General features: G+C 39.1%; 1 protein-coding gene across 5 annotated transcripts in view; it reads left to right on the top strand.

The window, feature by feature from the left end:
• SUGCT (succinyl-CoA:glutarate-CoA transferase) overlaps positions 1-13,447 on the top strand; it is a 334,455-nt gene extending 321,008 nt beyond the window's left edge. For all 5 annotated transcript variants that reach the window (XM_067291226.1, XM_067291227.1, XM_067291225.1 and 2 more), the window contains one exon: positions 13,110-13,447. In XM_067291226.1, coding sequence (XP_067147327.1) covers positions 13,110-13,273 — 164 coding nt within the window. In that variant the 3' untranslated portion in view covers positions 13,274-13,447. The remainder of the gene's footprint in view (positions 1-13,109) is intronic.
• The last annotated feature ends 3,117 nt before the right edge of the window (positions 13,448-16,564 follow it).

The following is a 16,564-nucleotide window of genomic DNA, read 5'->3' as shown; positions in this document are numbered from 1 at the left end:
AAGCAGTTCTTAAAAGATTTTTGTAAAAAGTGTACCATCAAGGATTACTTTAAGCAAAAATAGCAGCTGGCTTTGAAATTAATGAATATAATCTGTAACAGGTACATACATAAAGCATGAAGTAATTCCTGGCATTTTTCAATTGATACAGTATCTGAAAGTTGGGAGGGAAACATTAGAATCCAAAAAACTACGCAAAGTATTTTATTTTATGATTTTTTTTTCCTGCATGTGGATGAACAAGCATTACAAACATGCTCTACACCTGTAAGATCTAGTTATATGGCAGGTAACCAGGGAATATTCTGTGTTTTAAAATGAAATCTGCACATTGAATCAGGCAGAGAACAGCTGGCTTAGGAATCAGCCTGAGAATCAGAATAATCTATGAAAGGTATTTGTGTTAGCATTAAACATTTTTGCATGCTGTCAGAGCAGAAGATAGCCTCTGAGCTTTGTGGATTAAGGAAGTGGCTGGTATGACTTTCTAGAGTTGCGTTGCCTTGTTAAGAATGGAAAACTCAATTAAAATGTAGTTATGAGAAAGTTATGTGAGCCCTTGTGATTTACTGCAGCACAATGCATATCCATAATTTACCAGGCACAGTTTTCAGTCGAAGTAATGTCAAGTTATTAGGGAATAAGGCTATAGTCATTTCTGCAGCATGTCATTCCTTTTTGAGCAAGAACTATATAGCAATATACATGTGTATATGCTAAGCAATAGAAAAATGAATAAAGAGAAGAAGAAGCTGTTTTGTAATAACCAAATACAAATACTTTTGGAAAACTAACTAAAGCACAAACTAAGGAGAGATGTTCCTGGGTAAAATAAACACCTGACAATTAAACTTTGTTGAATAGTGCTCCCTGGGAGCAATCTAGCAGCATCAAGGCAGAGCTGGCATAATTCGCTTATTATGGCATCTCTAACTCTAATGTTAGGATGTGAATCCCATTTGCTCTACAAACAAACTGGAATTGACATAGCTACTTTTAATCCATGCTTTTAGTTACTATCAGTGCAAGCTGAGCATGGATGCTTTTACCTTGGAGTTTGCTTGAGATTAAGTCTGTATAAAATAATTTACATTAACTCCCAATAGGAAATTATAAGAGAAAATTAACTAAAAATGAATTAACCAAAAAGCTAAAATTAAATTGAAATAAAAACTGTTAGTGTGGAACAAAAGTGCCCACACACAGACTTGCTCCAAAATAACTAATTGTATGAAGTAAAACCAACTGTTATTTTGTTTCCAGTTTTTGTGCAAAGCAGCCCTAGGACCTCTGGCAATTAAAATATAATTGTTCTTGTGATGCAAATATTTACAACCATTCTAAGGCCTTTTAAATTGCCAGTACAGTGTAAAGTAGACACAGCATTCCTGAGAATGAGGCCAGAGACAGCCAGGCCCTTCATATTTTATAAGGATTTTTAGGAGATGGCACTTTCCAATCATATGAGGTAAAAGAAAGGAGAGGGGAGGTTGAGGGGTTTGCAGTGAAAAAGCAGATTCTGGGAAGCAAAAGAAATACAGTAAATGAAAACCCACAAGTACAAATGGCAAAGGATCAAAGGTGAGGAGCTGTGTAGGAGGGAGGTGCTGCTGATGCTCCCAGACATTCAAGGATGGAAAAATTCCATTAAAACTAAGCACCTGCTGCTTAAGATTAGGGCTTCAAAATTACAAACCACATCGGTAAAAGCATTTTGCTTTGCAGTTTAAAGGGGAGCTAGAGGAAACAGCCAAAATATTAGGAGGTGGAAAAAGAGAGAAAGGGGAAATAGTTTAATGAAACTGATCTGTGCACATTTAAGATGGGATATTGCTTAGGCATGGCTGGTTTCAATCTGATTTTAATTTTTGTTCCCCAGCTTTTCAGTTGTATTCTTGAGCAAAAAAGAGTCTTTTTAGTTTAGTTTAGTAAGGAGATAGGCAACTGAGCTTTGGATGGCTTCCTAACCTTGTGCCTCATTCCTCTTCATGGGTGTGTCTGACTCTTAAATTTCTGTTTCTTAATCCTACTCTAGTCTTTGTGGGCGAGGAGAGATGATTTCTGACTCTTTTGCCCGTTGTAGGGTAGAATGCAACACTGAAATCCCTTCTGACAGAGTAAAGGCTGGCAAACGTTAGAAACCACAAGAACTTAGATACAGAACCAACCTATACTTAACTAACATACACACACTCACATTGGCATGCCCACACAACCCAAAATCAAAGCAAAGGCTGCTGGGTTTGAAACGGCTGTTTCTCTGTGCCCCATACTGCTTTGATATTTGCAAGTCGATGAGCTGAATATCACATGTCAGGGATTAGCAGCAGACAATGGAAAGCCAAAGCTGTTCCCAGTCTTTCACACTGAGACAATATTGATCAAATTGTCAGTTATAAATCTGTGGGGAAAAAAAACCAGCCTCATCTACAATATGCCCTCTCTCTGACCCACTCCCAAATCCTGATCTAAGCACTCTGTGTCTCTTTAAATAATTTAAGATTTAAACCGATGATTGCTTTGAAATAAGGAACAGGAAAATAGAAGTGGCTAGAAAGAGTTACATATCTAGTGCTTTATTTTCCCTTGCTAAATGAAGGGCTGTTCACTCTTCTGTCTACTTTGAATACCAGATGCCTTTGGACAGTCAAATTGAGACATCCTAAAAGGGAAAGATTTTTGGATGTCCTCAGCTTTTTCTGAAAACTGGGCCCCTTAAGGATGTCTCAAGTACGACACTCAAAAACAGAGTTGTCCCAAATTGCACAGTGCTTTTCAAAACCCAGCCAACATTTTTAGTAGCCTATGCCTCAAGGAGTCTGGGCACCTTACCCAAAAAGAGCTAAAAATGTAATCTGCAGTTCTTCAAGTAATCCAAAACAAAGTATCAAATCCCTTCCCATCGTCCTTTGCCAGGGAAAGTCCCTGTGCACTGGAACTGGACTAGTTCTGCGGCTCAAGGGACAGCAGGAGTAAATGGAGGGTGGAGTGGGAGAGCTTTTGGAAGAGTGATCAGGCTGTGTGTAGTCCTCAGCCCTACTTAATCACGGTTGCCTTGCTTGAGAATCAAGTTCCAAATATTTCCATGGTGCTCAAACATAAAGTTACCTGGTCGTCGTTTATGCAGAAGAATTTCAACCCTCAGAATTTCCTTGGCTGTGCTACAGCTGATGACTTTTTCCATTATTCTAATACTCTCTCAGGAGATACATACTTGGGTGGGTCGCTAACCAGGTGAGAAAATACCGACTGATTGTTGAATTTTCCAGCTGTGAAGGTTTATATGTGCATGCATTGTGGCCACAGAGGAACAGTCTAAGGATGTGTAGAATAAAGGTACATGGCAATAAACATACAACACATGACAGAAGCATGATTTGACATCCAATTAAATGTCTGATCTTTGCCTTTTTATATAAGAACCCACTTTTGAGACTTAAACCTTTGCCCAAAACAATGGATCGTTAAGGAAAAATTATCAATGTAAAAGTCTTCGGAAGTGATTATGAATTGTTCTGCTACAAGTGGACTGAAAAAGGCTTTCATTTCTCAATTTCTTTTTCTTTACAGTCTAAGGTTGGTGTCATAACACATGAACCATCCTAAATTAATGAATAGATTGTCTGTACTAATATACATAAATGTATTTTAGTGAGTTTGGGGAACTAAAGAAAAGCTATTGAATAAATTGCTTCTGTCATGAGCTATCTGCCACCTAGCTCATGTCATATTCTCCCTACCAACTCTCACTGCTGAAGCAGCTGTTACAGTGGGTTTTGATACTGTAAAACAGGAGCACTAGGTAGCATAGGTGGCATATGGAACAGATGCATCTGATTTTAGAAGGAGACTTAGAGAAGGATGATGGGAGTCAGGACAAATAATCATCTTAAGTTCCCATTACAAGGTGCACTAACAAGAGCTGGTCCACTCCTTGGAGGTATAAAAAGGGGACATAGAAAAATGCTTTTGCCTCTGTGCAATAATCTGTGCCCTGTTCTGATATCCACGCTTCCAGAAGGGTGCAGAAATAACTAGACAAAGACTTCAAGGAAAGGGCCACAGAAAAATGCTCACTGGGAGCTGGAAGATCAGACTTGTAATGTGAACCTTGTCAGGGTGCTTGGGGGTGATAAATGCATTTGCAAAAGTTGCTTAAAAGAATGTATTGAAAATACTTCTGAATTTCAGCAAAAAAAGCCTGAAGTTTTTTAATTTCAAGGTTTTTTTACTGGTTGTTGGTAAACAGCTTAAAGTCTCCTACCCTGAAAAAGTGCAGTCTTAGTGAGTAAGTGATGTGAGAGGAAATTATACCCAGCCTTAGGCTCCAACTGTGAATATTCTTCAGTGTGCATTATGTTGCCTCCCTGAATTAAGGAACTAGAATCAACTTCAGGTATCAGGACCTAAGCTGGTTGCCTGAAGAGTGCGGAAGAGCTCATCTGCTCCCACTCTGATGATGCGCAGCTGGCCAGGAGGATTACTTTCGGGGTCTCTGAAGAGCCCAAGAATCTAACCTATAGCTAGAGACAGGATACAGGAAAGGACAGATTGGTGTACTGAGGAGATACAGACACTTTTCTAGGCTGGCGTGTCTTGTTCAAGCATGCAGGGTCACACTAACCACAAGAATGGGACTGGGAAATAGCTTTCACCAGGCTCAGTAGGAGGGCCCACAGGAGCTTTTTGCCTTCCTGTGCAGCTGGGGACATGATTCAGCTTCCAGCATCATGTGAGCGTATTGCAACTAGTCCGTTCTCTGTCCTTTCAGGAGCCGCATTTCAGGTGGCATTTTGATTTCTCTTGTTCCCTGCCAGTAGCACACTTCTCACTAATATCTCTCCTCAAGACATAGTAATTAAGGCCTTTGGGCTTACAATAGAGATAACTAAGTGAAACAATATGTGCTTTGACCTCTTAAGTATCAGAGGAGGCTCCATCTTAACCCTAACCCTGTTGTGTGGAAACAGTTTCGCCCTATGAGCATTTCAGAAGTTTCGTAGATTTTATGCCCAGAAAGAACCATTATGATCACATAACCTGACCTCCTGCATAGCACAAACCTTGCAACCTCACCCCATAATTTCTGCATTAGGTATGCATCCTGTGGTTACTCTGCATCTGGTGGCAGGATTGTATATTGAGTTATGTATCGATTAGATTATGAATTGAGACAAATTACCTTGGATTAACTTGAATTTTCAGTAGTTTAGGCTTGCCCGTGTACATTTTTCATTTCAGATTTTTGTAAGGCTTCTCCCAGTTCTGCTTCTCCTTTGCCATCTACTTCTTCAACTCCTTCCTGGAAGAACAATTTATGTTAACCTAGAGGTGTCTAGCTTCCTTGTCTTGGGCTTGCACAGCCTGGATCTACCTCCCGCAGTGCTGTAGAAAAGACTCCTAGATGTTGTTCCATAAGCAGTGGAACTAAATATTGTTTTCCTTTAGACTTTTGTCCTTTAAAAACTCTTTATATACTCCTAATGGTAAGCTGAACTTCCCTCCTGTCCTCTATGCCATGTCTCCCTGGTGAAAGACGGTATGTGTTAGGCAACTCTTAGAGAGATGATGCTGTACTTACTGGTGAGCCATTAGCAGCAAAACACAATATGCAATGGTGAGTTCTTCCCTTTTTTTTAAATGCCAGCAGGGCACTAATTTGGGTTTCTGTCCTTCAGCAGCTGCCAATTTTTGCCAGAATGGTAGGAACTTAATTTTCCTTGAGATTTCTACACTTTGGTCAAGATTGACAGGTTCAGAAGTTATTGTGTGGAGAGCAAGGCAGACAAACAGATGATTAGAAAGACAGCACAGACACATAAACTTGTTTCCTTAGGAAACGAAGCTATAGATTATTACCCAGGAAACTTACGGATCTTTAAAATTGCTACCCCTGAGTATTCTTACTAGTTATCTTGCTTCCTGTCTTTCTTTGAATCTTCTCTTAAGGTCTTTGGGGGTTTCGTGAAGGAATGGAATCTTATGGGTCTATACAAAACGTTAGGCAAAATTTTCAGATTTGTGAGGCGATACATATGGGAACCGGTAGACACTGCCTTTCTGCAAGATTCTTAAAGCTTTTTGGTGCCAAGAGTCATCTCTCAAAATTATGTTATTCGAATAATGTAATTATGCAGAATCACTTTCAAATATGCAACCAGAGTGACTGAGAAACGATTTCCTTTACCCCAGCTGTTGTACAAGATTAATTAGGTGTAATTAGTATGATGACACTTTGAAAATGTAAAGCATTCTGTAAATTTTGAGTGCTATTTACACTTACTTTATCCAGGTTGTTGTTTGATACCATAAAACGTAATTTTATGTATTTCTATATATGCAGTTTCATCCGAAAAAAAGCTTCTATAACTTTGACAAAAGGTTTTAGGAATTATGTAATGGATGCTTTGGATGCCTAAGTATGGGTTTAAAAGTGATCTGACTTTTAAACACCCATCTATGGCTATCATAGGTAAACAATTTTTTTGATTTGCGTGTAAATTCCTTCATCTCACAGTGGTTCAGTATTTACATTCTTGACTCTTGTGACATTGGATATTCATCACAGCTCTCTCATGGCCGTCCACTTTTGCCAAATGAGAAGAGGTAAACAGATGGTTTGTAGATATTTCTAGTATTGGTATTATTTACTGCACATGCATCTGTGTTTGTATGGCGCCTAACACAAGGTTTGCCTTTTTTCTTGCCATTTGAAAAAGGTCGTCTATCCTCTCCACTCTCAGTTACTCATTCCTACTCTACTTCATCCTGCCAAAGTTTTCCACCCTCTGAGCTGTGCTGGATGCCAAATGAACACTTTGTGTGCTGTACATTAAGTGGGGGAGGAAGTAGAACCTGCCACGAAGGAAGAAGGACTGAGTCTTCAAATATTATCTTCGTTAATTGCTTTTTTCCCAAATCTATTACAAGTTGTTCTTACAAGGCAAATGAACAAACCTAATGTAAAGCAAAAGGAAAAGATTTTTCCCAGTGATGAAAAAGATTCCGGAGAAATCCCCCAAGCTCTCAAACTTTCAGATCTTTAGGAAGAAACAAAAAAACCTGTAGTTAAGATGCAGTTAACCACAGTTAAGATGGAGCAGATACTTTGTTCCAGACATTTCCTGAAACCTGTGTGTTTTACAAACCTAGTCATAGTAGCTGCACTTTGGGGGTTTTGTGTTTTATCAAGGGGAAGAAATTCAGTGTAACAGCAATTTAACCAAGTTGGGCTGTACTGTGTGTTCAGGCACCCCATCTACTTCTCAGCTGTGAAAAAGGGATTAACAGAAATCATGACTGGGACAAAAGGGAGGAGACCAGACATTCAAAATGAGGTCTCCTCTGGCTCACTCCTGGTAACATATTCCTGAACACTGCACTTTAACTCTCAAGTGTCTTTTCTTGCAGCCACTAAGTCTCTTTCTCTGACCCATTCCCTGTTCTTTTTCTTTTCATTGCCTTAAAACTCACTTCTTGTTTCCTGCTGATCCTCCACCTAGACTGGCTTCATAACAAACTGACTGAATATCCCAAACACTTGCACTGTAGTGAGTATGGAAGCTGGGTGCAAATGCTGACTGTTGACTATATTTTGTTGGAATTGCAAAACTGTTATGTAGCAACACCATGTTATTTGGAAGAGGCACAAGCATTTGGTTTGTTTTTGTGTGATTCCTGCATGTATGTAGATTGTACTGTGAGCTGAGGTAGAACTAACTAATCAGTGGTGTTGGATTTCTCATAGCTCTTTTTAGCGAACCTAGATGATGCTATGGTGCAAGCAGAATGTGTACATATACATCAGTTCAAATTTCCCCCTTCTTTTTCCATGTCCCACTTGAATAATAACAAATAATCATGACTTTTCCCTAAGCTTGGCTGTCCCCAGGCCTAATTCCCTCTACATAGTTTGAGAGTTAGATTGTTTCAATATGCTCTAACTTGTGCTATAGCAAAAGTATTATCAAGTGACTGCTGCACAGTGATGCTGAATTGCTATTTGTTAAGACAAAGAAAAGGTTATTACATTTATCCACTCTTATATACTGTGCTTCGCTCCTTTTATATCATTCTAATTCAACTTTATTTTCTAGTGCTTGTTGAATAAAACTGAGCTACAAGTATCTTGTAGTGTCCTGCTTATTACATTGGTTCACCTTTATATCAGTCATGAAGATTTTAGTCCCTGCCTGTACTGCAGCAGACTGTTGCACTAGTACAGATAACTGGAGCTTTTGCAGCTCAAGATGGAACCAATACAGGTATTAACTCTGCTTCTGCGATCCTAAATCTCAGAAATGCCCTGTGACACATTCCAAGGAGTGCCACGTATTTCACCTGTTTAGGGTGAATGCATTTGCATTCTTGATGGTCCTTTCTGTGACACGGTCCTGTTTCAGTGGTTTTATCTCATTTTATCTTCTTCTTTAATCTGTTTTATGTGTCTTAACTTAATGGCTTTGTTTGATGCCTAGAAATATTATAGCAGATAGGTACCAAAGAAATAGAATTTATGATGATAATGATGATGTTCAGTTCAAGTACTGGGAAAGTCTTGGAGATAGCTTGGTACAGTTGCTATCGTAGTTGCAAGTGATACAAAGTTTGACCAATTTTTGCACTATTAAGCCTTGACCTTTGTGTTGTGCACAGCACGTATTTTAGCAATGTGCCAAAGAAGTCAAAATAATAAAAAAAGATTAGCCTAGAATTTTACAGCTAGAGAATTTTAGAGAGTAGTCAAAGAGCCCCTTGGGTTTTGTTTACAGGCAATAATAAATGAAAGAAAAAGAAGCTCCTAAAATCTAATTTAACAGGACAAATGTAAATCACAGCTACTGCTCTATCCTTCATTGCCTTCTTCAGGTGACCGTATCCATTCATTTAACTTCATGGCTGGGGACCATGTCCTGCTTATAGCAGAGGGGCCAGAATACCCCAGTGCCTGCTGTCCTCAACCTTCCAAGCCTGTAACCCTGCCACTATCCCCAGCAAAGGCCTGTTTCCATCCGTGTAACTCACCCATATGCAAATGCTTCTGACCTTAATTAAAGCAGTTCACCTCTCTGTGCCTCAAGGGATGGTTTCCTCATAAGGCAGTTGTGTTTAATTAGCATTTGCATAGCGTTCTGCTGGTTGCTCTCTGGGAGCATTGTTCAGTCGGAGCATGGGATTGCTGAAGCCTGACTGGCAAGCTCTGCACCCTCTTAATTGACAGAGAAGCCAAGGAGAATTTACACAAGGAAAGAACAGAGAATCGTTAATGATGGATCATTAGCAAGGAGCTCCTTTGAATGAATGCAGATAACTTTATAACTCTATCAAAGTGAAAAGTAGCGTGATTAATGATGCATCAAGTAATAAAGGCTGAAGGAAGACACTGATTTTGTAATTGCAGTGCAATTTTCTTGTTTGCTCTAGTTTGTAAAATTAATTTCTTTGGGAAGTGGGAAACATTCTATGCTTGTGGTGCATTTAATATCAAGTTTGGTTTTCTCTCGTTAGAGGCTTTATTCAGTGTCTTTTGATATCAATGCCACAACTCACATTTTGATGTATGCAATATTTACACTAGCAAAAATTTGCAGAAGCAAGTGAAAATCATGTAGAACTATTCAGCTAGTTCCTTTGAGGATCTGCTGATTTCTCTGTATAAAGAACTGTCAGATACAAATGGAATTGAGATTGCTTTAAATGTATATATTGTTTTTTGTTTGTTTTATAGAAATTGCATAATAATTTTATTGATACTTTGAATTTCTAGACTAATCAACCTTGAAGGGGCATTTTTTCTCTGAAATTATCTTCAGAAGCATTTCAGTTGGCACAGTTAGATTATTTCTGTGGCTTATATAGGGGCCAATTCAGTCCTTAGTCAGTCCTAGGGAGAGGAATCAATACAAATATGGCTGAGTGACATATCTGTCCCTTTAAAATGTACTGACCACTCACTTGAAATTTCATCTGGAAATTGAACTCAATATGTTCAAAAAGTGAATAGAAAGAAGGGAATAAGGTAGCAGGAAAATTATCCCTGTGATGTGAGCTTTTTCTTAGCTTTCATGGTTGTTGCTGGGTAGAAGGGACTGTGAGAGTTCACCTAATTCAGCTGAACTAGTCCTAGTTCAGTAAGCCCCAAGGTAGCATCAGCCATACCAAAGCAGTTCTTGTTTCTAAACACTTCATTGACAGGAACTCTGCAGCCTCCTCCGAAGACCTGTTCCCATGCTTCACTACCCTTAGCATTATACAAGTTTATTTTCTAGTACCTAACGTCAGTCTCCTTTTTTTGCAATTTAAGTCAATTATTTCTCATCTATCGTGGACATGAAAAAAGGTTATTTACTTCCTTCTTGCAGCAGGGTTGGTTTTCTTTTTTTTTTTTTTTGAGGGTTTTTATTGTTTTTACTTGTTTTTTACTTTTTGCTCTCCTGTAGAATCTCTTGAGGTGTTGTGCATTGCTGTTCAGTGTGGGACCCACACCGGGCACTTCTCCAGCTGTAACCTGCCAGTACTAACTATGGCAAAATCATTATTTCATGTGTTCTGCAGCCTTCTCTCTTGTTTGTACATCCCTATAGGACGTTTGCCTTTTTTGCAACAGCATGATATTGTTGACTCATGTTCATTTTGTGATCCAGAATAACCCCTAGCTATTCCTACCTTGCTATTTGTCCCTTGCCCTGTATTTATGTAGTTACATCTAGTTCCTTCCCCTTGACATTATTGAATTACACCATTTTGTCAGTCCACTTCTCTAGTGTAGCCAGGTCATTGTGAAATCTGTTTCTGCCTTCAAAGTAATCACAGTCACTTTTAGCTTGAAGTCCTCTGAAAACTGAGCAGGTACAATCTGAGCTGCATCAGCAGACCCACTAACAAATGCACAGATTAGAGCCTCATCCTGAACAGATGCCTGTGGAGCTCACTTGAAACATTCATCTGTTTTAGAAGACCCCTGATAGCTATTCTCTGAATATGATTTCCCACTCAGTATCACACCTGGCTTAAGATTTACCTAGACCGTGTTTCTTTACTCAGTTTATGAAAAATAGCAGTGCCAGGTTTCTTTCTGAAACCCAGATCTTGATCTGACATCCTAGTAGTCAGGGGGTTTGTCTCACCTGACTTTAGATGTCTGGATGTTAGAGGTCTGCACCTAAGGTACTTGTCTAGCCTCCCTTTCATGGAGAAAGACAGCTGGTTGCAATTCATCTGGCCAGGTTTAGGCATCTACCAGTGTATGAGAAGAATTGCACTGTAAGTGTGCCTTTTCCTCCATACTAACTCTAAAAGGAGTTAAGGACTCTAAGCAACTAAAAATCTACAAGTAGACATGTCTACAGTTAGATGGGATGTATCTCACCTCCAGTGCTTCTCCTGTGCAGAAAGACAGGAGATTGCATGGACACTGTTTGTTCTTAATAGAAACATACTGGTTGTTACTCATCTCCTGAGTATTTTCGGTGTGATTATTTGTTCCAATATTTAATGGAACTTGAGGCTAAAAGGTTTGGTCTCTAATTCCCCAATTCTGCTTCCTTCCCTCTTTAAACACAGGAACCATAGTTGACCTGTGCCAGGACATGCTCATTATTCCTGAGTTCTCAAACAGAAGTGGCTCTGACATGTAATCTGCTTTTTCTTTAGGACTGGAGCTCATCATACTTGCTCACATTGAAAGAAACCTATTTTTCTAAGCACATTTTATCTTATTCTGTCTCTTTTTGAGGTGGATTCCTTTACTGTGTTAACCACTTAATCACAGTTGATCTATTTAATGAAGGCTGTTGCAAAAATGGTGTATTTAGGCATGTTGCATGACCTCTGTCAGAAACTCTCCTCAAACAAGTAGTCACTCAAATAAGTAGTGACCTTCACTACTCATTTGCTTACAGAATCACTTCTGGTTGTGATTCATTTCCTCTGCTGGCTGATATGTCTCTGATTCCTTCAGAACTAAGTCAAACACTATTCTGCCTGATAAAACACCCTACGTATTTCTAAATAACACTTTAGTGTTATTGGCAACTTTGTCTTTAAATTCTTTTGATGGTATAATAAAGACCATAACTGTGAATAAAGGAATCCTTTTGGCAGTTGTCCAAAGCATCAAAGGGTGTTAAATTTTCTATTAAAGAAAAGTTTTCAACTGACAATTCTGGAAATTTTGGTCCACTATTTCTCTATAAAAGAGTTACATGCATACACTGAGTGTATACTTCAGTTTTGATTACAGAGTAAATTTGCGGTCTATTTTCTACTCTGAGACTGACAGCAGTGATGTGGCTACTGGTCTGCAAGGAACTATGCTGAAATCTCTGTTTGGTTCACTATGGAGGATTGTTAAAAAGTAAGGTCTGACTACCTGCAATAGGCATGAGAGTCTTCAGCTCGTTGCGAGCTTCCCTAAGTGAGAGTTCCAGCTTTGAAATGATTCCTGCCAGACTAAACCAGTGCTGAGTTACTCGCTGCTGCTACTACCTGTATTTTTGATAGAAAATATAAAACAAGTTTGGGATTGTCATTGCTGCATGCCATGTCAATTCTGCATTGCCACAGGATAATGGAGCGTGCTGCAGAGGTACTTGGGCTGTCGCTAGCTGGAGATGGTGCTTCCCATCGTCCAGGGCACTGCTCTGACAGCCATAATGGTGTATTAGCGTGGCATTTCATTGGGTTCTCGTGATTACATTGCCTCCTGTTGAGGAATATGGGGATTTCTGCAGCACATCCCACTGTGTGGCCTGGGCATTGCCTATGTCGTGCGGCTAGCAGAGAATGTTAGGCATATGAGGGATATGCCTCGGAGCACCCCTGATGTACCACTAGGACTGATGGGAAGACTTCCTTAATGTTTGGTGAACGTTCAGCAAGTCTGCATCTGGTGAGCCACCTAAAACTGGCTTATTGCTATATAACTGGCTTCTTGTAAACAGGAATTTGTTTAGTCTATACTTCCAAAATATAACTGTTCTCTGATAAGCACCGAATGACCTGCTCTGAAAATGAAATACTTCCCTTTAAACCAACATAAACAGTTCAGTATGAATACAGGTAGTTAATTTTGATAATAATTTCCTTCCTATCTGTTTTTTTTTTTACAGGACCAGCTGTCAGATACAGTGAATTTTCTATGTCACAACCCAAGCCGCCTCCTCTTGTTGGGCAGCATACAGTGGAGATACTGAAGGGCATACTGGGGTACAAGGATGCCGCTATAGAAGAACTGCTCAGCACTGGTGCTGTGGCTCAGCATGAGGTCAGATAAGGAACATTAGCTACATTCCTTCACACTGAGTTCACATTACTTTGTCCTCTCTTTGCTCCCTTCAGCTCCCCTAACGGGACTCAAAGAGAAGACATAATTTAATTCCTAATTTTCATCCATGTGTGTTTGTATGATTTTAACACTGATGTATCAAATAAACAATCTGGTACTGTCTGAGTGAAAGATTTTCTTGGGGTGGGGGGGAGTAAATGCAATTATACAGTCCTGTGTGGATACTCATTTTCTATACTTTGTATGGGAAATCGAGTTCTTATCGTAATTACAGTAATTGCCTAAATGTTTGTCCCCAGAAAGACATAATGTTAGTGAAAAGAAGCAGAACCTCAAAAATCTGTGTACTAGATTCTCCACTTGCACAAAGCTACCTTGTAAAATTATTTTAGTACAAAATCAGTCATGTACAAACTGATGGTTGATCTGACTGATTTTGAACAGAATCAACAGTCATGAACTCCTTGTTCATCTCTATTTTAAGCCATAGGTAAAGTAACCACTGCAAAAGTCACTTCTGTTCCCTGGTCTTATTAATTACCAATATGTCTTTATATTACATTGCATGGTCATGACAATGCCAGCGTGTTAGCAGATATAAGCTGAAATTGGCACAGTTCTCCAGTTATAAAAGGAGCATATTCCAAGACTTGTTGAGAGACAAACTATGATTGAATGGTCTTTTGTAATTTTATTCAGAAAGACCCTTGGTACTATTAATTTAACATGGATCCAAACAAAATCACATGCTGAGTGTCAAATATCAAAATTTGCCAGAGTTCTCAATCTCGTTCTGTGGGTAGATATTGATCTCTATCTCTGACCCCAGTTCCTACCCAAAACTCCTTTTCCCTATGAAGAATACATAGATTAAATACAAATCTGTTCAAAACTTTTGACTCGGTCCCATGCCATGATTAAAACATTGTCAGAGTTGACAAACCTTCCTCAAATTCAGTCATACCATATTCTGCAGTAGGTTTGCTCTTAGAGTAAGGTACCATGCATTGTGAGGCAGGCGGAAGAACGCGATCCATGACAAAACTAAGCAAAAAAGTAAGTTTAATGAAGAGCCATTTCTTCTATACAAACCAACTTGGCGGTTCTTCATTCACAGAAGAAATGCTATGCTCTGGTATCCAAGCATGTAATTTACAGTGAATGTAAACCCTGTGTATGGGAAGGTTTCTACCCTTTGTTGTGTGCACCCTGGGAGCGAGGCAATGCCTTTCTATTTCTGGAACTAAATAAAACTAACTCAAATTGACACTCAACAAACAACGTCCATATTTCTCCCAAAGTATCGGGAACAGGCCTGGCCTTATAACTAACTTGTCACTTTGTTTCCACTCTAACAAACAGCATCCTCTGTACTACATCTGAACTTCACAACTGTGCGTTACCTTCTGCAGGGAAGAAAAGAGCCTATTACATAATCAAATTGAAGTGGAACTCTACTGTGGTTGCTCATTTTTGAAGCTCAGTGTGTTTTGGTTCCTTTGTTTGCTTGTTTTGTGTGTCTTTTGTGGGTTTTTTTTTCAGATCTTATTCTATCTTTTTTCTTGCACTGCATTCCTGGCACCAAACTCCATACTCTGTCCATGTGCTAAAGACATCATGAGATCCTGGAAAAGTGACTTCTTAAATAAATACAGAAATAAGTCTGAACTGAGACTAGGGAGACCATAGGGGAAGAATTGAAATAGGATTGGAAGAGGTTATAATATAGTCCACCTTCCTTTTAATCTAAGGAGAACATCCCTTTTTTAATGAGAAAAGCAGCAATTTGAATTCAGCTTCACATAAAATGGATAATCTGGTATGACACTGAACTTTGTTTATTACTGAAAACTATTTAGCACTGCCAGACGATATTTACAAATGAATTGGTGGTTTTACTTTTTTGAGGGCCCTTTTCTTCCTGTTTCTAAGAATCATATACATAAGATATAGCAAAATATTGCTAAGGTTAGTTCAAGGCTTTCTTAAAAAGTTCTTTTCTTCAGTGTTTTTCCAAGCAATGGAAGTAACTAATTGCCAGATAACAATGCTGGTTTAAATCAGCTGAATATCTGGCTATTAACTCCATAATATATTTCTTGCAGGGTGCGCACACAAACAGTATTTCTCTTTCTTCTTTCCTTTTTAGTGTTTTCCTCTCTGCTATGTTGACAGCCAAATGCCTGAGAAGATAATCAGAGACATTATTTTGTCTCACCTTCAGTTTTTAACTGCAATAGGAGCAATCCAGATGCCATTCTGGCTTCTCAGTGTCAGATTAAGTCATCCATTCAAACATGCACTGTTGCTAACTCTTCTTCAAGCTGGAAATAGACTGAAGTCTTTAAATAGGTGGATGTCTGTAAGCCTAAAAATTCCTGCCAGCTTCCAAGGTCCAATCGTGAAATTTTGCCCTTTCACACGGTTTGCCCTCTTGGTTCTGGATGATTTGGAGTACCGTTAAAACAATTGCCTTGATAATGTCTAAGCTATTGTAGTAACCTTTTCCATTGAAAATGAACAAACACAGAGAAGAGTATTTACAAAATTCACTGCACTCTTCCCATGAATCCTCAGGAATATGTGCCTTAGAGCTCAGCTGATAGATTTTGAGAATCTTTAATTTTAAAACTGATTTCTCTTTCTTGTCCTGCAAAACTGGAAATCAGTCATCACATGGGATTCCGGACCTCCAGTAATTAGATCCCTCCAATTTCAGGGCAGGGAGGTAGTTAGGAACAACTATGCAGTGCTCCTGGCAATGAATGTTTTTTTTCTCTCTGCTTAAATTGGAAAGGAGTCTGCTCCTGTTGTCGTGATGTGCGTGTGTGTGTGCAGGTGAGTGTGTGTGGTAGTGGCTTTAACCTGACTTGACTTACACATCACTGCATTGCAAAACAACAGCAAAAAAAGAGACAAGGAGACAGGACATACATGTCCAAAACTGAACCTACCTATAGCTTTTTTCCATGATGGTGCAATCACGTTTTGAAAGGGGGACTTGCATTTTGGCATCCATTCTGACTGTTTAGTTCGTGGTGCCTTTGACTCTATTCTTTGCATTGGGGGATCCTCTTGTTCTTGTATCTTCTTTTCCTGACCATGAAAAATGTTTCTGCAGCCTCTCTCACATACTTCTCTTTCTTTCTTTTCCATGGAAGCTAGTAAGTCTCTGCACCAGGTATAAATCATCCAGAATACTGCAAAACTGATGGAGTCAGGCCTGTTTTGCATAATCTGAGGATCTAGCTCAGGGATTTTTTAAAGCATCAAAAGAAA

This window comes from Apteryx mantelli, chromosome 2 (genome assembly GCF_036417845.1).
Source record: "Apteryx mantelli isolate bAptMan1 chromosome 2, bAptMan1.hap1, whole genome shotgun sequence".
NCBI lineage: Eukaryota > Metazoa > Chordata > Aves > Apterygiformes > Apterygidae > Apteryx > Apteryx mantelli.
The sequence above is the reverse complement of the archived record's forward strand: the minus strand, read 5'-3'. Positions and strand labels throughout refer to the sequence as shown.